Raw genomic sequence first — 18,258 nt, 5'->3', positions numbered from 1 at the left:
TTGGTCTGATATTCAGAAATTGTTAATAAATAGCACATTCATTCACTTCAGCAGTTTTTGGATATTCCATCTGATAGCTGCTGATATCTCAATTCCACTGATGGTTCTTCATGTGCTATCATCACCATCATAGTCCCACAAGAAGTATGTCCAGACTGTTATGTAGGACAGCCAAATTTGTTCAGGTATCAGCATCATCCCACTCATCTGGAACATTCCTGAGGAGAGGAGGGAGGGGTGAGGACTGAGGAGAGGGATATCAGGCACATGCCAGTTGGGGAGAGGGAGGGGAGGGGGATATCAGGCAAATGCCAGTTGGGGAGGGGGAGGAGAGGAGGGAGGGGTGAGGAAAGGGATATCAGGCACATGACAGTTGGGGAGAGGGAGGGGAGGCCGGGGAGGAGAGGACGGAGGGGAGGGGGATATCAGGCAAATGCCAGTTGGGGAGAGGGAGGGGAGAGGGAGGAGAGGAGTGAGCGGAGGGGGATATCAGGCAAATGCCAGTTGGGGAGGGGGAGGAGAGGAGGGAGAGGTGAGGAGGATGTCAGGCACATGACAGTTGGGGAGAGGGAGGGGAGGGGGAGGAGAGGAGGGGAGGAGGATATCAGGCACATGCCAGTTGGGGAGGGGGAGGAGAGGAGGGAGAGGGGAGGAGGATATCAGGCACATGCCAGTTGGGGAGGGGGAGAAGAGGAGGGAGGGGTGAGGAGGGGGATATCAGGCACATGCCAGTTGGGGAGGGGGAGGAGAGGGGGAGGAGAGGAGGGGAGGAGGATATCAGGCACATGCCAGTTGGGGAGAGGGAGGAGAGGAGTGAGGGGTGAGGAGAGGGATATCAGGCACATGCCAGTTGGGGAGGAGGGGTTTGAAATGGTGGATAGTGAACCTCCTCTGACTGATAAACAACTCTCTTTAATATCATTGTACTAGTTTATTACGTTTGCTATGAGTTAATGTACTGTTAATAAGAGGGTTGGGTCGAAGTTTAAAACTAAACAGGTAGTTCTGCAACTCTTTACTCTGGTTAAACTAGCTACCATTCTGTACTTGGTTATACCAATACGTTCCTACTTCCTATAGGAGTGATAAACTAACGATTTGAAGTAGTATTCATAACGTGGCTGACTGTACCACATAATACTTTACCCTACTATAATTATAGTATATAGTATATACTATTACTACTTATACTAGTACTTTCTACTTATTCTTAACGATGATGACGTGATCTTGGCCGTTCGCCAAATCACGAACCACCGTTCTCAAACCTGCATAAAACACCATGGTTATCCCATTCACCACCCACAGCACAGCAGACAGGGTAAAAGTAGCCTCTATATCCTCCCAGTAGAAGAACACTGGGAACCACATGAGCGCCACCAGCAGCTTGACAGAGCTCACCATCAGAGGGCCTATGCTGTGGACTAGCCCGTTTGTGTACCTGTGGAGTGTAGGGTTTCAAGTCTTGTATGTTTCAGCATATTGGTACACGATGCTACGTTGGTAATGCAGATCTCACCTTTGATGTTGATAATGAATACCGTCTACTGGATTCTGGAAAGGAAATTGGCACTGTGCCAATTGTGCCATTTGACCAAATTGTAGTAAAGAAAATGTAGTTAAATTTAAAATGTATCTCACACTGGAAGTGTTTGATACATTTTCTCAGTTTGCAGTTTTCTCATCACCTAGTTTCGATTACCTTCTAAAACCTTAGAGTCAACAAAATTTTAATTCCACAAGAAATACACATTCACTTACCATAAAACATATGTTGCCATGCCATAGATGGCCAACACTGCATACCAAATGGGAACATGATACTGTCGATCAAGAGCAAAAGATGGATCACCAAGAGTGTCCAGATACCGCCAGCCTTTGTATCCTGTACCTAAGAAATGTAGAAGTAAATTATACGACTATCTCCCTCCCTCTCGCTCCCCCTCCATCTCGCTCCCTCCCTCTCGCTCCCCCTCCCTCTGTATCCTGTACCTAAGAAATGTAACACTAACAGTAAATTAAAGTGGAATACGCTGTGAATTGTCTATTAATTGTATGGTTGCGTAACGTTGTAAGTATTTATTTTAACATTTTTATTATCCTGATGAGTGAAATGATGTGCCGTGGTTAAAAGTGACGACTATCACTATCCCTCTTCTCAAACTTTTCCGCCCTTCTGGCTTCCAGAATCCAGCCCCTCTACATTTACAACTCCTTTCTAACTTTCTTATTCACTTTCTCCCTCTCTCCCTCTCTCCCTCTCTGACTCTCCCTCCCTCTCCTTCTCTCCCTGACCCTCCCTCTCGCTTCCTCTCCCTCTCCCCCTCCCTCTCCCTCTCTCCCTCCTCCTTCTCCCTCTCTCCCTCCCTCCCTCTCGCTCTCCTTCCCCCTCCCTCTCTCCCTCCCTCTCACTCTCCTCCCTCTCCCTCTCTCGCTCCCCTTTCGCTCCCCCTCCCTCTCCCTCCCTCCCATTTCAATTTATAATCTACCTCACCTCCAGCCTTTAAACACCGTACCTACCTCTGTACTGATTGACGAAGAAGAAGGAGACCACAGGAATGCCAACCATCACCACAAACACGATTAGTTTAACCCAAATGCTTCTGAAGCCCTGACTGCGAACGTACGTCATATTTATTGACGGACCAAACTTTACTTGAGGGAGCTGATCGGGTTCAGAATATGCCTTCTATTATTTTGTGTCCCAGTTCAGACTTCAGATTGAAATGCGTTCGAAATGCCAGGAGTATCGCAGTATGTTCTCAAACGTATGAGGGAGCCTTTATTTGTTTGCTATTTTTCCTTCCAGTTCTTCGCAATAAAGGTAGCTGAACCGGAACAAATCTTAACAGAACAAAATAATACAGTTGATGCGTTGAGAGTTCCGTCTCGATCAGAAAACTGAATTCGAAATATGATTTACGGTAGAGCTGTTGAAACCTTTTCAAAGCAAACAAGAGACAAGGAGTGTACACAAAATAAAAGAGTACAAGATGTAGTGTTGTTACTAAGCTCATAGTGAGCTGACACAGGAGTATTGAGACTTTAAAACACTCAGGAGTTGTTAGGAGTGGGACAGAAGTAGACAATCTCAAAAGCGCTAGATCCCAGTATATAATTATAGGACATATTACAAATTTTCATTGCATCAGAGTTTTCTCCGGATAAACTGCTTCCAGTACCTAAATGGCGACTCGTGTCACTTTCACCGACCTCACTCATTAGATTGGTCACTGGTCAAAATTTCGGTAAAAACTGCGAAATGTCGGTCAAGGGGACGGCAGAAAAGCTTCTCTTCAAAAATCTTCAAAAATCTCTTTTTATATTCTGATGATTTTCTGTTTATCAAAGCTTCCTTTGAGAATAGAACTTTGAGTACCTCAATCGTGTCTTGTGCCATCCTCAGTGATCCTGTAGGATGGTCATTCAAGAAAAATTCAGTCAAAACAGTGAAATTTGGGTCGCGAAGAGCTGAAATTCGAATATGTCCTACCGTAGAGTCGTTGGGAGTGGGACAGCAGTAGACAATCTAAATAATGCTAGACTCTAGAGTTGTTGGGAGTGGGACAGCAGTAGACAATCTCAAGAGTGCTAGACTCTAGAGTTGTTGGGAGTGGGACAGCAGTAGACAATCTCAAGAGTGCTAGACTCTAGAGTTGTTGAGAGTGGGACAGCAGTAGACAATCTCAAGAGTGCTAGACTCTAGAGTTGTTGAGAGTGGGACAGCAGTAGACAATCTAAATAGTGCTCGACTCTAGAGTTGTTGGGAGTGGGACAGCAGTAGACAATCTCAAGAGTGCTAGACTCTAGAGTTGTTGGGAGTGGGACAATAGTAGACAATCTCAAGAGTGCTAGACTCTAGAGTTGTTGGGAGTGGGACAACAGTAGACAATCTCAAGAGTGCTAGACTCAAGAGTTGTTGGGAGTGGGACAGCAGTAGACAATCTCAAGAGTGCTAGACTCTAGAGTTGTTGGGAGTGGGACAGCAGTAGACAATCTAAATAGTGCTAGACTCTAGAGTTGTTGTTGGGAGTGGGACAGCAGTAGACAATCTAAATAGTGCTCGACTCTAGAGTTGTTGAGAGTGGGACAGCAGTAGACAATCTCAAGAGTGCTAGACTCTAGAGTTGTTGGGAGTGAGACAGCAGTAGACAATTTCAAGAGTGCTAGACTCTAGAGTTGTTGAGAGTGGGACAGCAGTAGACAATCTCAAGAGTGCTAGACTCTAGAGTTGTTGGGAGTGGGACAGCAGTAGACAATCTCAAGAGTGCTAGACTCTAGAGTTGTTGGGAGTGGGACAGCAGTAGACAATCTCAAGAGTGCTAGACTCTAGAGTTGTTTGGAGTGAGACAGCAGTAGACAATCTCAAGAGTGCTAGACTCTAGAGTTGTTGGGAGTGAGACACCAGTAGACAATCTAAATAGTGCTAGACTCTAGAGTTGTTGGGAGTGGGACAACAGTAGACAATCTCAAGAGTGCTAGACTCTAGAGTTGTTGGGAGTGAGACAACAGTAGATAATCTAAATAGTGCTAGACTCTAGAGTTGTTTGGAGTGGGACAACAGTAGACAATCTAAATAGTGCTAGACTCTAGAGTTGTTGGGAGTGGGACAACAGTAGACAATCTAAATAGTGCTAGACTCTAGAGTTGTTGGGAGTGGGACAACAGTAAACAATCTCAAGAGTGCTAGACTCTAGAGTTGTTGGGACAGCAGTGTTATTTAGTTACCGATATCGTTGCCAAACTTAGTCGGAATCAGTAATTTTACAAAATAATGACTTGCTTACTGCTTGTGCACTCTGAACCCCAAACTTCTCAGAGTCACACAAATACCAGTACCACCAGGCACGTGACTCACCTGTACCACCAGGCACGTGACTTACCTGTACCACCAGGCACGTGACTTACCTGTACCACCAGGCACGTGACTTACCTGTACCACCAGGCACGTGACTTACCTGTACCACCAGGCACGTGACTAACCTGTACCACCAGGCACGTGACTCACCTGTACCACGCAGGCACGTGACTTGTGACTTACCTATATGTGACCTACTTGTGACCCACTTGTGACCTACCTATCTGACCTATGTCGAGTTTCGTCAAGACTTGACGAGGCCATCTTCTGACCACCCCAAAGTAAAGTCTCGCTCGTTGCACCAGCACAGCAGAGAGTTCGTATTTGGAGGACGAGCACCGGGTTTGTTCAGCTTTCCGATCCATATAGTATTCTCTGATATTGGGCCATCCCTTGGTTTGTGGAGCTCAATTTTGCTTCCTAAAAGTCTAAATTGTGTCATAGGCTAGTTTTAAAGTTGAAAATCAAAAAGTTGCACACGTGAGGACACGCCCAAAATTGCTAAAATCACTGAAAATTGGTGTTTTAACAATTTTTATCAACTTTGGAGTTCCGTTGTGATCTAAGGTTTTTTGATATCTTTTGAAACTTTGCACGCTTATCAAACTATATATAAAAGACCATTATGGAAAAATTTACGGTTTTTCAAAGTTGGAGGCGCACGCAACGTACGCTTAAAGTTTGCACGTGCGAAAGGCCAAGGTGATAATTTTGCTCATTCGTTATTTTGAATAAATTTTGCTTTCCCATGACATTTAAATGGCAGTATATATGAATCTAATGCCAACTTGAATGAGTAAAAAGTGCTTTATTCAGTCAGTTATCGACAGATATGCCTACCTAGACACAAGGAAATGTTTTCAAAGGTTAAATTTCGAAATTGTTGTAATTACCTCCTTATTAATATTAATGAAGTTATGAGTTTACATTTCGACTTTGTAAAGTAACCTGACATTAATCAAAAAAGATGATATTTGACCAAAACCCATAATCATGGGTAGAGTGGACCGCTGCCAGTACAGTGTCTCTCTTTCCCAAACAAAAGTAACTGATATTAATTTGAATCACCGTCTGCAAGTGCAAATGCAAAATGATATCGAGAATGAAATCGGTCGCTCGCTTTTCCCATTCATTTACAATTAAAATTACAATTGTAATAAATTAACAAGAACTACCTGAAAGTAGCTGTACTCGGCAATAAAAATTCAATAATGAAAGATCAGCTAATTGGACACTAACTATACCGCCCTTATCCCGAAATACTATAAAAAGAAATAATAATATAGGTATCGACCCGAAATTAAAGCAACCCAAAAAGATTTTTACAGCATGTGATTGATGCAATTATTCGAAACTTATTACAATTCATAAGCCGTGATTCGGTCATAGACTAGAATCCCGACATCACAACCAGGACATAACCATACCTCCGTTTTTGCTTAAAAAGTTGAATGTTTAGTCTCGACGTTAGTTAAATAGTTGTGTAATGTGCCCATCAGATTTACTTTCGCAACTCTTTGTGCCTGTGCTGGTTCCTGGGAATATAATGGACCACATATAATTCCTGCATAAAAATGCTTGGAACAAATTTATAGTTCCCAAATAGTTTTATATTTAACGGGTGATACTCGTAAATACCGTCGACGACTATACGGGTGACAGATTTCTGCACAGAATTTGCTCATGGGAAATTAATTCCCAGAAACTATAATTCAGAACGCCCCAACTATTCGGTTTAAAGCGGTTATTAAGTTAACTATTATATCATGAACAGTTCAGTGCTTAGTGTTGAACTTGAAAATCACAATGCTGGCATGCCATGACTTTGCCTCTTATATTCACAATACTATTTACCCCCTTTACTATTTACCCCCTTTATTATTTACCCCCTTTACTTTAATACCTCTTTATTGTTTTTTAGGCATTAAGAATCAGCGAAATTAGTTCAACAGGTATATTTAAATTCAAATAATTCTAATTCAATATTAAAGATGACAGGAATAAGAAATAGTTATGTGGAGGTTTTTAAGAAATTTGCGCAAAATACGCGCCAGCATGTTATCACAATGCTGGCAAGCATTACCGTCGCCCTTATATTCACAATACTATTTACCCCCTATACTATTATATCCCCTTTATTGTTTTCCAGGCATTAAGACTTTTTCGAAAGTAGTTCAGCAGGTACATTTAAGTTCAAAACATTCTAATTCAATGTTAAAGATGACAGGAATAAGAAATAGTTATATGGAGGTTTTTAAGAAATTTGCGCAAAATACGCGCCAGCATGTTATACGAAATTAGGTAAAAAACCCAAAATCGCCATATTCAGGTGCCTTAAAAACCATGTTAAAATTGAGTTAGAGATCTGAAACTTTGCAGGGCGTCTAGACCTTGCCCAAGTCGACAGTAAAAAAAATTTCATGTTTCAGGAGTATCGGGAAGTGGGTTTTCTGGAACCCCTGTTTTACAACAGATTGTCGTGAAGATATATAATAATAATATGTATAGACGCTTTTTGCAGTCAATTGTAGCCTACATTTAAGTGTCCGTAGATTCAAAAGTATAAAAGATACAGTCATTTCGAACCACAGGTTTTAAAGATAATCGTTTATACTTTACTTTACTTTATATTGAAAAATAATTTATCATCATCATCATCACTTGATGACGTCATCAATTTAAGTGTTTTTAAAACTTGATTTTTGACAAAACAACAACTTTTCAAATCGATTTTACACCATTAAAGAGTAATTTTATTCAAAATCTGAGGACATTTTCATCTTAGATAATTGTTCAAGCATTCTAAAAATCTACCGGAAAAGTTTCCTACCTTACTCCTTCATAAAGATATTTGCTATTGAAGTTAGTGCTTTTTTGAAGAATAATTTTATAAAAACACAAAAGTTGTGAATTAGTATTCTCTGGTGTTGGGCTATCCCTTGGGTTGTGGAGCTCAATTTTGCTTCTTAAAGGTGTAAATTGTGTTATAGGCTAGTTTTAAAGTTAAAAATCGAAAAGTTGCACACGTGGGGACACGCCCAAATTGATTTAAAATAGCTAAAATCACTAAAAATTTTGATTTTCACGATTTTTATCAACTTTGGAGTCCCGTTGTGATCCAAGTTCTTTTTGAAATCTTCTGAAACTTTGCATGCTTATCAAACTATATATTAAATATCACTATGCAAAAATTTACGGTGATTCAATATTGTATGCGCACGCAACGTCCGCTCAAAGTTTGCACGTGCGAAAGGTGAGAATTTTGCTCATTCGTGATTTCGAATATATTCTGCTTTCCACGATATTTAAATGGCATTATATATGAATTTAATGCCAACTTGAATGAGTAAAAAGTGCCATATTGAGTCGGTTATCGACAGATATACCTAACTAAACACAAGGAAACGTTTTCAAAGGCAGAATTTCGAAATCGTCGAAATTACCTCCTTGTTAATGAAGTTTCGACTAGCTGTGTAAATTATCCTGACATTATAATCAAAAAGAGATGATATTTGACCAAAACCCATAATCATGGGTAGAGTGTACCGCTGCCAGTGTCTCTCTTTTCCAAACAAAAGGAAATGATATTAATTTGAGGAACAGTCCGCTAATGCAAATTGATACCGAGAATGAAATCGGTCGCTCGCTTTTTCCATTCGATCACGGCTCACGAATTGTAATAAAGCTTATCGATTTGAAAAAGCGAGCGACCGATTTCATTCTCGGTATCAATTTGCATTAGCGGACTGTTCCTCAAATTAATATCATTTCCTTTTGTTTGGAAAAGAGAGACACTGGCAGCGGTACACTCTACCCATGATTATGGGTTTTGGTCAAATAGTTTAAATACGAAATTTGGTAAAAAACCCAAAATCGCCATATTCAGGTGCCTTAAAAAGCATGTTAAAATTGAGTCAGAAATCCGAAACTTTGCAGGGCGTCTAAACTAGAACTAGAAGTAGACGCCCTAATTTCGTGTTTCAGGATTATCGGGAAGTGGGTTTTCTGGAACCCCTGTTTTACGATAGATTGTCGTGATACATATTGATAATATTAATTTACCAATTTTGTCAGCATGAATAAGAAGTTGTTACTTTGAAACGTCGTTTATCCTAACAGTGCAATATCATTTGTCGCAAATCAGAATAATCAGAAACTATTTGCAAAACCCAAAAACTGTCTATTGTTATAATGCGACTAATAAATAATGTTCCAGTCCGTAATCTTTGTAACCTTACTCTTTCTCGGGAGAACTTTGGAACTGCCAAAACTTTCATTGCTACAGCAGAAAAACTCAAAATTTCAGAACAGAAGTTGAATTTTTTCAAACGCTGTAAACGACAGCAAGTTTTTCCTGTATTTATGTTGAACAGTACTACGTTTAATCAGTCATCATTGTTTCCGATGAGGCAGAATTCTGGCAGTGTAACACGTTATCAGCACAGAATAAGAACATTATCATTGCAACAGCACATATCATATCAGTATCAGTTTATTGCAGACAGAAAACGTGATTTATTACAGTTGAAGGACAGTTTATTTCATAAAGTGGACCACTCTACTTTCATCAGTATTGCTACTATTTGCGAGGAACACCAGCGTTATGTTAAGCAGCATTATAAGGACCGTTTACAGAAGAAGTTTTCTTGGTTGTTGGAGAAATACTACCCTCCTACTCCTCCTCCTCCTCCATCCACTACTCAACCTGCTGACGATAGAGTCACTACTCTCAACATCGACAGTGTCTCCGAGCAGCAGAAGTCAGTTTTAGCTCTCGGACCTAACTTCGCCGTGTCTCCGCGAATTGACCAGTCATTCAAGGATAAAGTTGCCGTTGATATCGCTCAGTGTGTGTTTAAGATCAGACACAAACACGCTATCACTCAACGTGCCAACTCAGACACTAGTGCGGAAGTTAGTGCCCCGATTGAGCCCACCGAGGAGTCGAGTTCCAGCAAAGTGAGGAGATTGTGTCCCTTTCCCTCACCATTCACCAGTACACCTGACCCCACTCACCCGGTTTTAGAGGACAAGCTGGCACAGTTTAACCGCTTTGTACAGGACCTCGTGACTAACACCAACCCACAGGATAACCTCACTCGTTTTCAGAAAGATGGTTTACGCTCCCTTCTGACAGACAGGACGTTACACGTGTCGGTATCAGACAAGTGCGGTGAGTTTGTGGTGACAACTAAGGACACACATCGGCATCTAACAGAGAATCACCTCCAGGAGACAGCTGTGTACCAGCGTGTGCTTCCCACGAGAAAAATCAACGGTAAAACTGTCTCAGTAGCGGAACCCACCTCTCAACAGCTCACACAGCTCATCAAGAAGAAGACGGAGAACCTGGTGAAGGAGTCGAATAACCTGTGGAAGAAGATCTCATCACAGCGGAACCTTGACGACGACTACAAGCGACGGATCAGAGTTCCTGACCATGTCAGCCTCCCAGTCATGTACGTCCAAATCAAGACCCACAAGAACCCTCCGGAGAGCTTCCGCTCGACGATCCCTCTTGAGCAGGTTAAGGTTAGACCCATCATCAGCTGCGTGGACTCACCTACAGAGAGACTCAGTTGGCTAGTGACGACCATTCTTAAACCTCTCCTTAATGAGGTGCCTAGTCACCTGAGTAATTTAATCCAGCACATAGAGATGCTCCGCCAGATCTCTCAGGAACAGCTTGCCAGGAGAAAGTTCTTTGCCGCGGATATTTCAGCTTTATACACTAACATAAACGTACAGGGCTGTATAGACGATGTCATTGAGCTAGCTACAGAGCACCGAGACAGTTTGGACCTGATGGGACTCAGCCTGACAGACATTCATGAGATCCTACTACACATCCTTACCAACTCTTTCTTTGTGTATAACAGGACTCTCTGGCTACAGCAGGATGGTCTGTTCATGGGTTTGAGGCCAGGGCCCTTCTGTGCCATCATTAGAGTGTACAAGTTCGAGAAGAACTCTATCTACACCGATCGACACTACCTATCGGTATACTTATCGAACTTCTACAAACGCTACATAGATGATGCTGCCAGTACTGCAGAGACGAAAGAAGAAGCCCTTGCTCTGGTTCAACAGATTGCAGACCAAGATCCGGACAAAAAGTTGAAGTGGGAGGTCGACTTTCCAGAACAACAGGACGATTTTATCCCCTTCCTGAACACTGAGGTCCGGATCGAGCCAAACGGTGAATTAACCAGCAGATTGTACCGCAAGCCGCAACAAAAGGATATTACCCTGCACAACAACTCTTGCCATCCTGAGTCTGTTAAGATTAATACAGTGAAGAACCTATATAGCGAGGCTTGCCGTATCTCATCTGGCCCAGCGGAAAAGGAGCACTCTCTCAGACTCCTTGATGATCTATTACAGAAAAACGGTTACCAGAACCCAAGACGTTATTGTAACAGTAGTAATTCTAACAGGCGTCAGAGTGTTGAGGATGATTCCAGGACAGTTCTTAATTTAGATTTTATTTCGGACAGTACTAGCAATAAGATTAGAAATTATGTAAAGCAGAACAATTTACCTATTAAAGTAAACTTTAAACCTACTTCGAAATTGAGAAATATTTTATGTAGTAACAGACCGTATGATAAACGTGTGTGCAGTATTAATTCATGTAAAATTTGTCCTTTGATAGTTTGTAATAAAGATTGTGAAGTGAAGAATGTTGTATATAAGATTAAGTGTAAATTATGTGACCAGCTGTACGTTGGAGAAACCAGTAGGAAAGTACATGCTCGTGTAGGAGAACACTTACGTTACGCTACCTACCCTGCTACCCCTTCTAATGTTAGTCAAGCTTTTGCCATACATTATTCGAGCTGTCATGAGGGGTTAAATCCCAGTTTAGAAGTAGATATTTTAAGAATTGAGCCCAATACTGTCAGAAGAAAGATTTTCGAAGCGATGTTTATTATTAATTTGAACCCTACAATTAACAAGAGAGAAGAACTGGATACTATTAAACGTTTTATCATAGCTAGTACTGAAGAATTTTAGATATTTTAGTTTCATTCCCTTTTTATTGCATACAGTTTCAGTTTTCTAGCAGTAGTAAGTTTTAATGTTTTTTCACATCTCGCTCACAATCAGTAACCACTCACTATATTTTCACTCACATTGTGTATACACCATCTCACATGTATTGTATCTTTTACCTTATCATCTGTTATCACTTACATCTTATCATCTGGTATCACTGTACATGTCATTCCATCACACGATCACAATCACGTACTTGCTGTTCAGTGGATGTTTTAAGTTTATTGAATAGCAGATCGAGGTGTGGTGTATATATATAGATTTTGATTCTAATTTTAGTCGAGTATTTGAACAATTTGTTGTCGTTTAGCCATTTTTGATTAATAAATTTTATGAGACAGTTTTCTCACATATTTACCAATTTTGTCAGCATGAATAAGAAGTTGTTACTTTGAAACGTCGTTTATCCTAACAGTGCAATATCATTTGTCGCAAATCAGAATAATCAGAAACTATTTGGAAAACCCAAAAAACTGTCTATTGATAATATTAATAATATATACATAATATTCACTATTCAGGGATAGACGCTTTGCCAGTCAATTATATAGGCTACATTCAGGTGTTTGTAGATTCGTACCTATAAAAGATGTTAACGGGTGATACTCGTAAAATATCTGTTCCATATATTGGACAGGACCGTCGACGAGTCCAACTTGGCGCGCGTCCTGGTAGGTTGTAAACCTACAATAAAAGATGCAGCAATTTCCGACCCACGATCTTAAAGATAATTGTTTACACTTCAGTTTCCATTATATCATAAAAAAATATTTTAACGTCATATCATCACCACTTGATGACGTCATCAAATTAAGTGTTTTTAAAACTTGATTTTTGACAAAATAACAAATTTTCAAACTGATTTTACACCATTAAGGAGTAATTTTATTCAAAATCTGAGGAAATTTTCAGGTTGAATAATTGTTTAAGCATTCCGAAAATCTACCGGAAAGTTTCCCTACCTTGCTCCTTCATAAAGATATTTGCTATTGTCATTGAATTTAGTGCTTTTTTGAAGAATTATTTTATAAAAACGTCAATTTTGCGATTTAGTATTCTCTGCAGTGTTGGGCTATGTTGGGTTGTGGAGCTCAGTTCTGCTTCCTATAGGTATAACTTGTGCATAAGGCTAGTTTTAAATTTGAAAATCGAACAGTTGCACACGTGGGGACACGCCCAATTGCTGTTTTTACCATTTTCTGTAAACTTTAGTTTGCCGTTGTGATTGCAGTTCTCCTTGAAATCTTTTGAATCTTTGCATGCTTAATAACAAATATATAAAACACCAGCATGCAAACATTTACGGTGATTCAATTTTGTATGCGCACGCAACGTCCGCTCAAAGTTTGCACGTGCGAAAGGTGAGAAATTCGCTCATTCGTGATTTCGAATAAATTCTGCTTTCCCACTTCATTTAGATGGCATTATATATAAATTTAATGCCAACTTGATTCAGTAAAAAGTGCAATATTCAGTCAGTTATCGACAGATATGCCTACCTAAACACAAGGAAATGTTTTCAAAGGTTAAGTTTTGAAATCGTTGAAAAAACCTCCTAAATTAATGAAGTTATGAGTTTACATTTCGACTTAGTAAATTATCCTGACATTATAATCAAAAAGAGAAGATATTTGACAAAACCCATAATCATGCCATCATGGGTAGAGTGGACCGCTGCCAGTGTCTCTCTTTCCCAAACAAAAGGAAATGATATTAATTTGATTGACTGTTCTAGAATGCACAATGATACCGAGAATGAAATCGGTCGCTCGCTTTTCCCATTCATTTACAATTATTGTAATAGATTAAGAAGAACTACCCAAAGACAGCTGTACTCGGCAATAAACTAATAAATATTCAATAAACTTCGGCTAATTCACTAACTACCACCCTTATCCCGAAATACTGGGTATCGACCGAACGCAAACCAAAAAGATTTTTACAGCATGTGATCGATGTAATTAATCGAAACCTATTATAATTCGTAAGCCGTGAATGAATGGGAAAAGCGAGCGACCGATTTTATTCTCGGTATCATTTTGCATTTGAAAACGGTCAATCAAATTAATATCATTTCCTATTGTTTGGAAAAGAGAGACACTGGCAGCGGTTCATTCTACCCATGATTATGGGTTTTGGTCAAATTTTAGTTATAAGGATAAAATCAAAGTAGGTAGATCCATACCTTTGATGCAGTTTTTGGTTAAAATTCGATTCGTGACATATATATTATGTGGATTGTGGAAGTGGTATGATCATGTTGGTTTGACGTATGTAATTCATATGAATTAATTTCAAGCTGTTTTATACGTGAGTATTTATAGTGTTTTGCTCTGCAGAACTCAGGGGTGGGCCGTGTAAAAGAAGTAACTAGCTTACTGGTAACGCAGCTTCTCTCGCAACAATTTATCTTCAGTAGGTTTAATAACGAAGCCTCAAGTCATCGGGTAATTAAATAGTCGCTAAAGTAATTATTATCAGATCTCATTGACGTGGGAAAACAAGCTCGCATGCTGAAATATTAATAAAAGCCGAATGCCCATGAACTTGAAGCTGTACAATAGTTTTAGTATCAAACAATAACATCATGTCCTCTACTATTACCTTCATTCCTAGTCCAACTTATGTCTCATAGAGTGTGATCCACGTGAGGGATACCTTATTACCGGTTTTTTCCCCAACCTTATTACCGGTACTTTCCCCAATCTTATTACCGTTACTGCCAACTTTCCCAACCTTATTACCGGTACTTTCCCCAACCTTATTACCGGTACTGCCCACTTTCCCCAACCTTATTACCGGTACTGCCCACTTCCCCAACCTTATTACCGGTTTTTTCCCCAACCTTATTACCGGTACTTTCCCCAACCTTATTACCGGTACTGCCGACTTTCCCCAACCTTATTATCGGTACTGCCCACTTTCCCCAACCTTATTACCGGTACTTTCCCCCAACCTTATAACCGGTACTGCCGACTTTCCCCAACCTTATTACCGGTACTGCCGACTTTCCCCAACCTTATTACCGGTACTGCCGACTTTCCCCAACCTTATTACCGGTACTGGCGACTTTCTCCAACCTTATAGACGACTCAAGCTTGAGCACTAAATCCATTTTACCGCACTATAACTCTTGCTGATAACTCCGCCTACGCGGCTACACTGTTATATAAGCAGAGCTTATAAGCTTTTAACGGGTGATACTCGTAAAATATTTGGTCCAACTCGGCGCGCGTCCTGGTAGGTTGTAAACCTACAAATAAGCTAACGACACTTTCGTGCCAAAGAAACACTGAGGGCCTTCTAGAACATAGCTTTGGACTTTTAATTTCATTAATCACGGGAAAATGAGTTTAAAATCATTGTATAACAACAAAATTTTAGTTCTGAAAAGCAAAGTTTAAATTAAAAAACCTCGTCCCAATGCAATACCGTTTAATGCGCATTGTGCATCACCTACTGCAGACAGTGAGACCGGTTTAAAAAATAATTTAATTATGCAAATTTAAAGTTAAACCGTGTAATTAAAATTAATTAAAATTAATTAAATTGTATAAGAGAACAGGAGGAGTTACAGAAACATATTAGTAAGTGTAATTGTGCGTTATTCAGTTCACGGAGAGACGTTGTTCTGACCAAAACGGGTTCTATAACACATAACACATGGGTATATTGTGTTTAGTGAGAGTGTAACTTTAGACTTCTAATTTGTTACAGCTAACAAAATGCAAAGAGTAATTAACCTAACTGTAGTGTCCCAGTTTGTTTATATTTACGATGTTATTTCTGATTTTATCTCCGGCAGGAAAAACAGCAGCTTGATTTTCTATTTCTGTAACTTTTGAAACTTTTTGCTGCTAATTAAAGTACATATTATTATTATATTATTTTGGAATTAAATTTAAACGTAGAAATCCAGATTCTAATAATAGTAATAATATGTGATGAATTTTGATTATCTTTTACTCCTTGTCAGTTGTCCTGTCTTGAAAGTTTAGTACTTTCACTTACAGCTTTATATTACAGTATCTCTATCTTTTTACAAAACTTCGATTGATACTATGATACCTTTTTCTCTTGGCAAGTTGGCTATGCCTATTTTTGTTTGAACCAAAAATATATGGGTGGTTGCCAAGTTGTCTTTGTACGAATTCCCATGACAGTTAATTATAATTATTCTCATTCCGTTACTATAATTTCTACAACGGTGAGGACATTTAATAAGTTAAAACATGTGCTCTGTAATACTCCAATCGTAATCTCTCGAACTGAGCTTATTCGTCCAATCGAACGGCTTTCATTGGTTCATTTTATTTTAATGAACTGTATAATCGGACCTCGGTATAATTTTGCATTTGCGGACGGTAATTCAAATTAATATCATTTACTTTTGTTTGGGAAAGAGACACACTGGCAGCGGTCCACTCTACCCAATCATGGGTTTTGGTCATAATGAATAACCCTAAAAACTACCCAAAATTATAAAAGTCATTATTATATCGAGTAGAGGTTTTCTTTTTATAGATTCTTCCAGAAATCTTCCGACTTCAGGGATAAGAAGTTATGAACTAGCAGTCACAATGAATGAAACTACTGCATGACCATGACTACGTTTTTATTAAGGCTGTCTAGTGTAATTGTACACGACAAGACCAGAACAGTTCAATTCAATGTGTCCAGCAGCTCTACAGCTATCTCTCATGCACGGCTCGGTCAGACACTTATTAATAACCTGACGTGTGATCAGTGGCAATTGACATGAAACTGCACCAGTTTTATCACGCCGCTAGCTGCTGGCTTTATAATATACAGCCGCACACGTGCATGTTTCTCGTGCCGTTACGTTTTACTTGAGTTAGGTGCAGGAATAGTTTAACAGTTTGTCAGCCTGGATCCTCTCCAATTACGTTGGGTTAAAATCTACAAGAGGTGTTCTGGTTCAAGGGACGCTAACAGCCGCATTCAATCAAAACAGACATCTAAACTAATCGAGTAGTTTACAGCTTTATTAAAATCGATCAAGCGATTGGCAGGAAAACATTTTTATATTATCTGATTACACCTGATAAGATCAACTCGGAGTAAGTGTTGAGACTTTATCTATAACGGGTAAACCTGACCTGGTCACACTCACTTCCCAATTGCTTCGTCCTTTTTGCTCACGTGTTCTCGGTATTTTGCGGCCATGTTCAACAACCACTGGAGATCACGGAATAAACGCACTCTCTCCATGCAAGAACTTGCTGGTGGGTTTAACTCAGGTATATGAGATGTTTTAATCAGTCATCACATCCATTTAACAACATTCAGCAACTTTTTAAAAATCCATAATTTCCATTCAGATTACACGTAATTGAGAACTTTGCCACTAGTTTTAGTTTTCTTTCCTCCCTTCCTTTCAAATTCAATTGCACTTCCATGCAGGGACCAGGGTCCTACAAATTCACCAAGGTGAGGGAGGATATCATCATAATCCTAATCTTTTAGCTGTTTAATCGCGATATCAATAATTATCGGAGACAATCATGTTCAAAAGATCTGTTATGAATTCAATAGACATAAAATAGCGGAATCACCCAATTTATATAACACAATAACGTCTCACTAATTTCATGGAAAATAGCATTTGTTGTATGGTTTAATGTTTGACACTGGGTACAGGATGCTCTTACATTACCGGATTACCTAATACCACAAGAAAACATTCCAGGACGGCTGAGAACAGTTCTGTTGAGAAACAGTCTAGAGAGAAAGAAGTATCAGCTGTTGTCATCTCAGATAGAGAGAGACAAGGAGATGGTTAGAAAGGTCAGTACTCATTTCTCAGTACTCATTTCTGTTGTCCTCTCAGATTGAGAGAGACAAGGAGATGGTTAGAAAGGTCAGTACTCATTTCTCAGTACTCATTTCTGTTGTCATCTCAGATTGAGAGAGACAAAGATATGGTTAGAAAGGTCAGTACTCATTTCTGTTGTCCTCTCAGATTGAGAGAGACAAGGAGATGGTTAGAAAGGTCAGTACTCATTTCTCAGTACTCATTTCTGTTGTCCTCTCAGATTGAGAGAGACAAGGAGATGGTTAGAAAGGTCACTACTCACTTCTCACTACTGACTTACTTGACTTGACTTAAGGCGGCTTCAGCGTCCGAGTATTGATGCGCTGTCTCCATAAAACTCTATCCGCCATAAGTCCGCCCATTTCTCCAGTGTCGTTGAGACCCGTGTCAGCTCGTAGGCTGTCAACATAAGTCATGGCTGGTCTCCCCCTACTCCGCACCCCATGAGTTGGTTCCCAGAGTAGCAAGCGGTTTGCGACTAGTTCTGGGTGCCGGTGGATATGGC

General features: G+C 39.9%; 2 protein-coding genes across 2 annotated transcripts; one reads left to right on the top strand and one right to left on the bottom strand.

Moving 5' to 3' along the window:
• Window positions 1-9: 9 nt before the first annotated feature.
• Window positions 10-2,997, bottom strand: LOC134823572 (translocator protein-like). Its single transcript, XM_063835106.1, has 4 exons — window positions 2,521-2,997; window positions 1,762-1,891; window positions 1,269-1,441; window positions 10-218 (listed from the first exon to the last, which is right to left on the bottom strand). Exons 1-4 carry the CDS (start codon window positions 2,630-2,632, stop codon window positions 109-111), a joined length of 525 nt encoding a protein of 174 aa, XP_063691176.1. The 5' UTR covers window positions 2,633-2,997; the 3' UTR covers window positions 10-108.
• Window positions 2,998-9,065: 6,068 nt separating this feature from the next.
• On the top strand, window positions 9,066-18,042 carry LOC134823299 (uncharacterized). The gene is made up of 4 exons (XM_063834713.1): window positions 9,066-9,077; window positions 9,383-11,267; window positions 17,628-17,725; window positions 17,974-18,042. Exons 1-4 carry the CDS (start codon window positions 9,066-9,068, stop codon window positions 18,040-18,042), a joined length of 2,064 nt encoding a protein of 687 aa, XP_063690783.1.
• The last annotated feature ends 216 nt before the right edge of the window (window positions 18,043-18,258 follow it).

Source organism: Bolinopsis microptera, chromosome 11 (assembly GCF_026151205.1).
Source record: "Bolinopsis microptera isolate Bmic1 chromosome 11, MBARI_Bmic_1.0, whole genome shotgun sequence".
Classification (NCBI taxonomy): domain Eukaryota; kingdom Metazoa; phylum Ctenophora; class Tentaculata; order Lobata; family Bolinopsidae; genus Bolinopsis; species Bolinopsis microptera.
Note: the sequence above shows the minus strand (reverse complement) of the source record. Positions and strands in the feature narration are given on the sequence as shown.

Excerpts from the sequence above, each read along its gene's own strand:
- LOC134823572 (XM_063835106.1), bottom strand. The coding sequence starts at position 2,632 with ATGACGTACGTTCGCAGTCAGGGCTTCAGAAGCATTTGGGTTAAACTA. Across the intron at positions 1,442-1,761 it reads ATGGCAACATATGTTTTATG|GTACACAAACGGGCTAGTCC; the intron begins GTAAGTGAATGT and ends TACACTCCACAG. Across the intron at positions 219-1,268 it reads AACCATGGTGTTTTATGCAG|GAATGTTCCAGATGAGTGGG; the intron begins GTTTGAGAACGG and ends TCCTCTCCTCAG.
- LOC134823299 (XM_063834713.1), top strand. Across the intron at positions 11,268-17,627 it reads CGGTTACCAGAACCCAAGAC|GACGGCTGAGAACAGTTCTG; the intron begins GTTATTGTAACA and ends AAAACATTCCAG. Across the intron at positions 17,726-17,973 it reads ACAAGGAGATGGTTAGAAAG|ATTGAGAGAGACAAGGAGAT; the intron begins GTCAGTACTCAT and ends TTGTCCTCTCAG.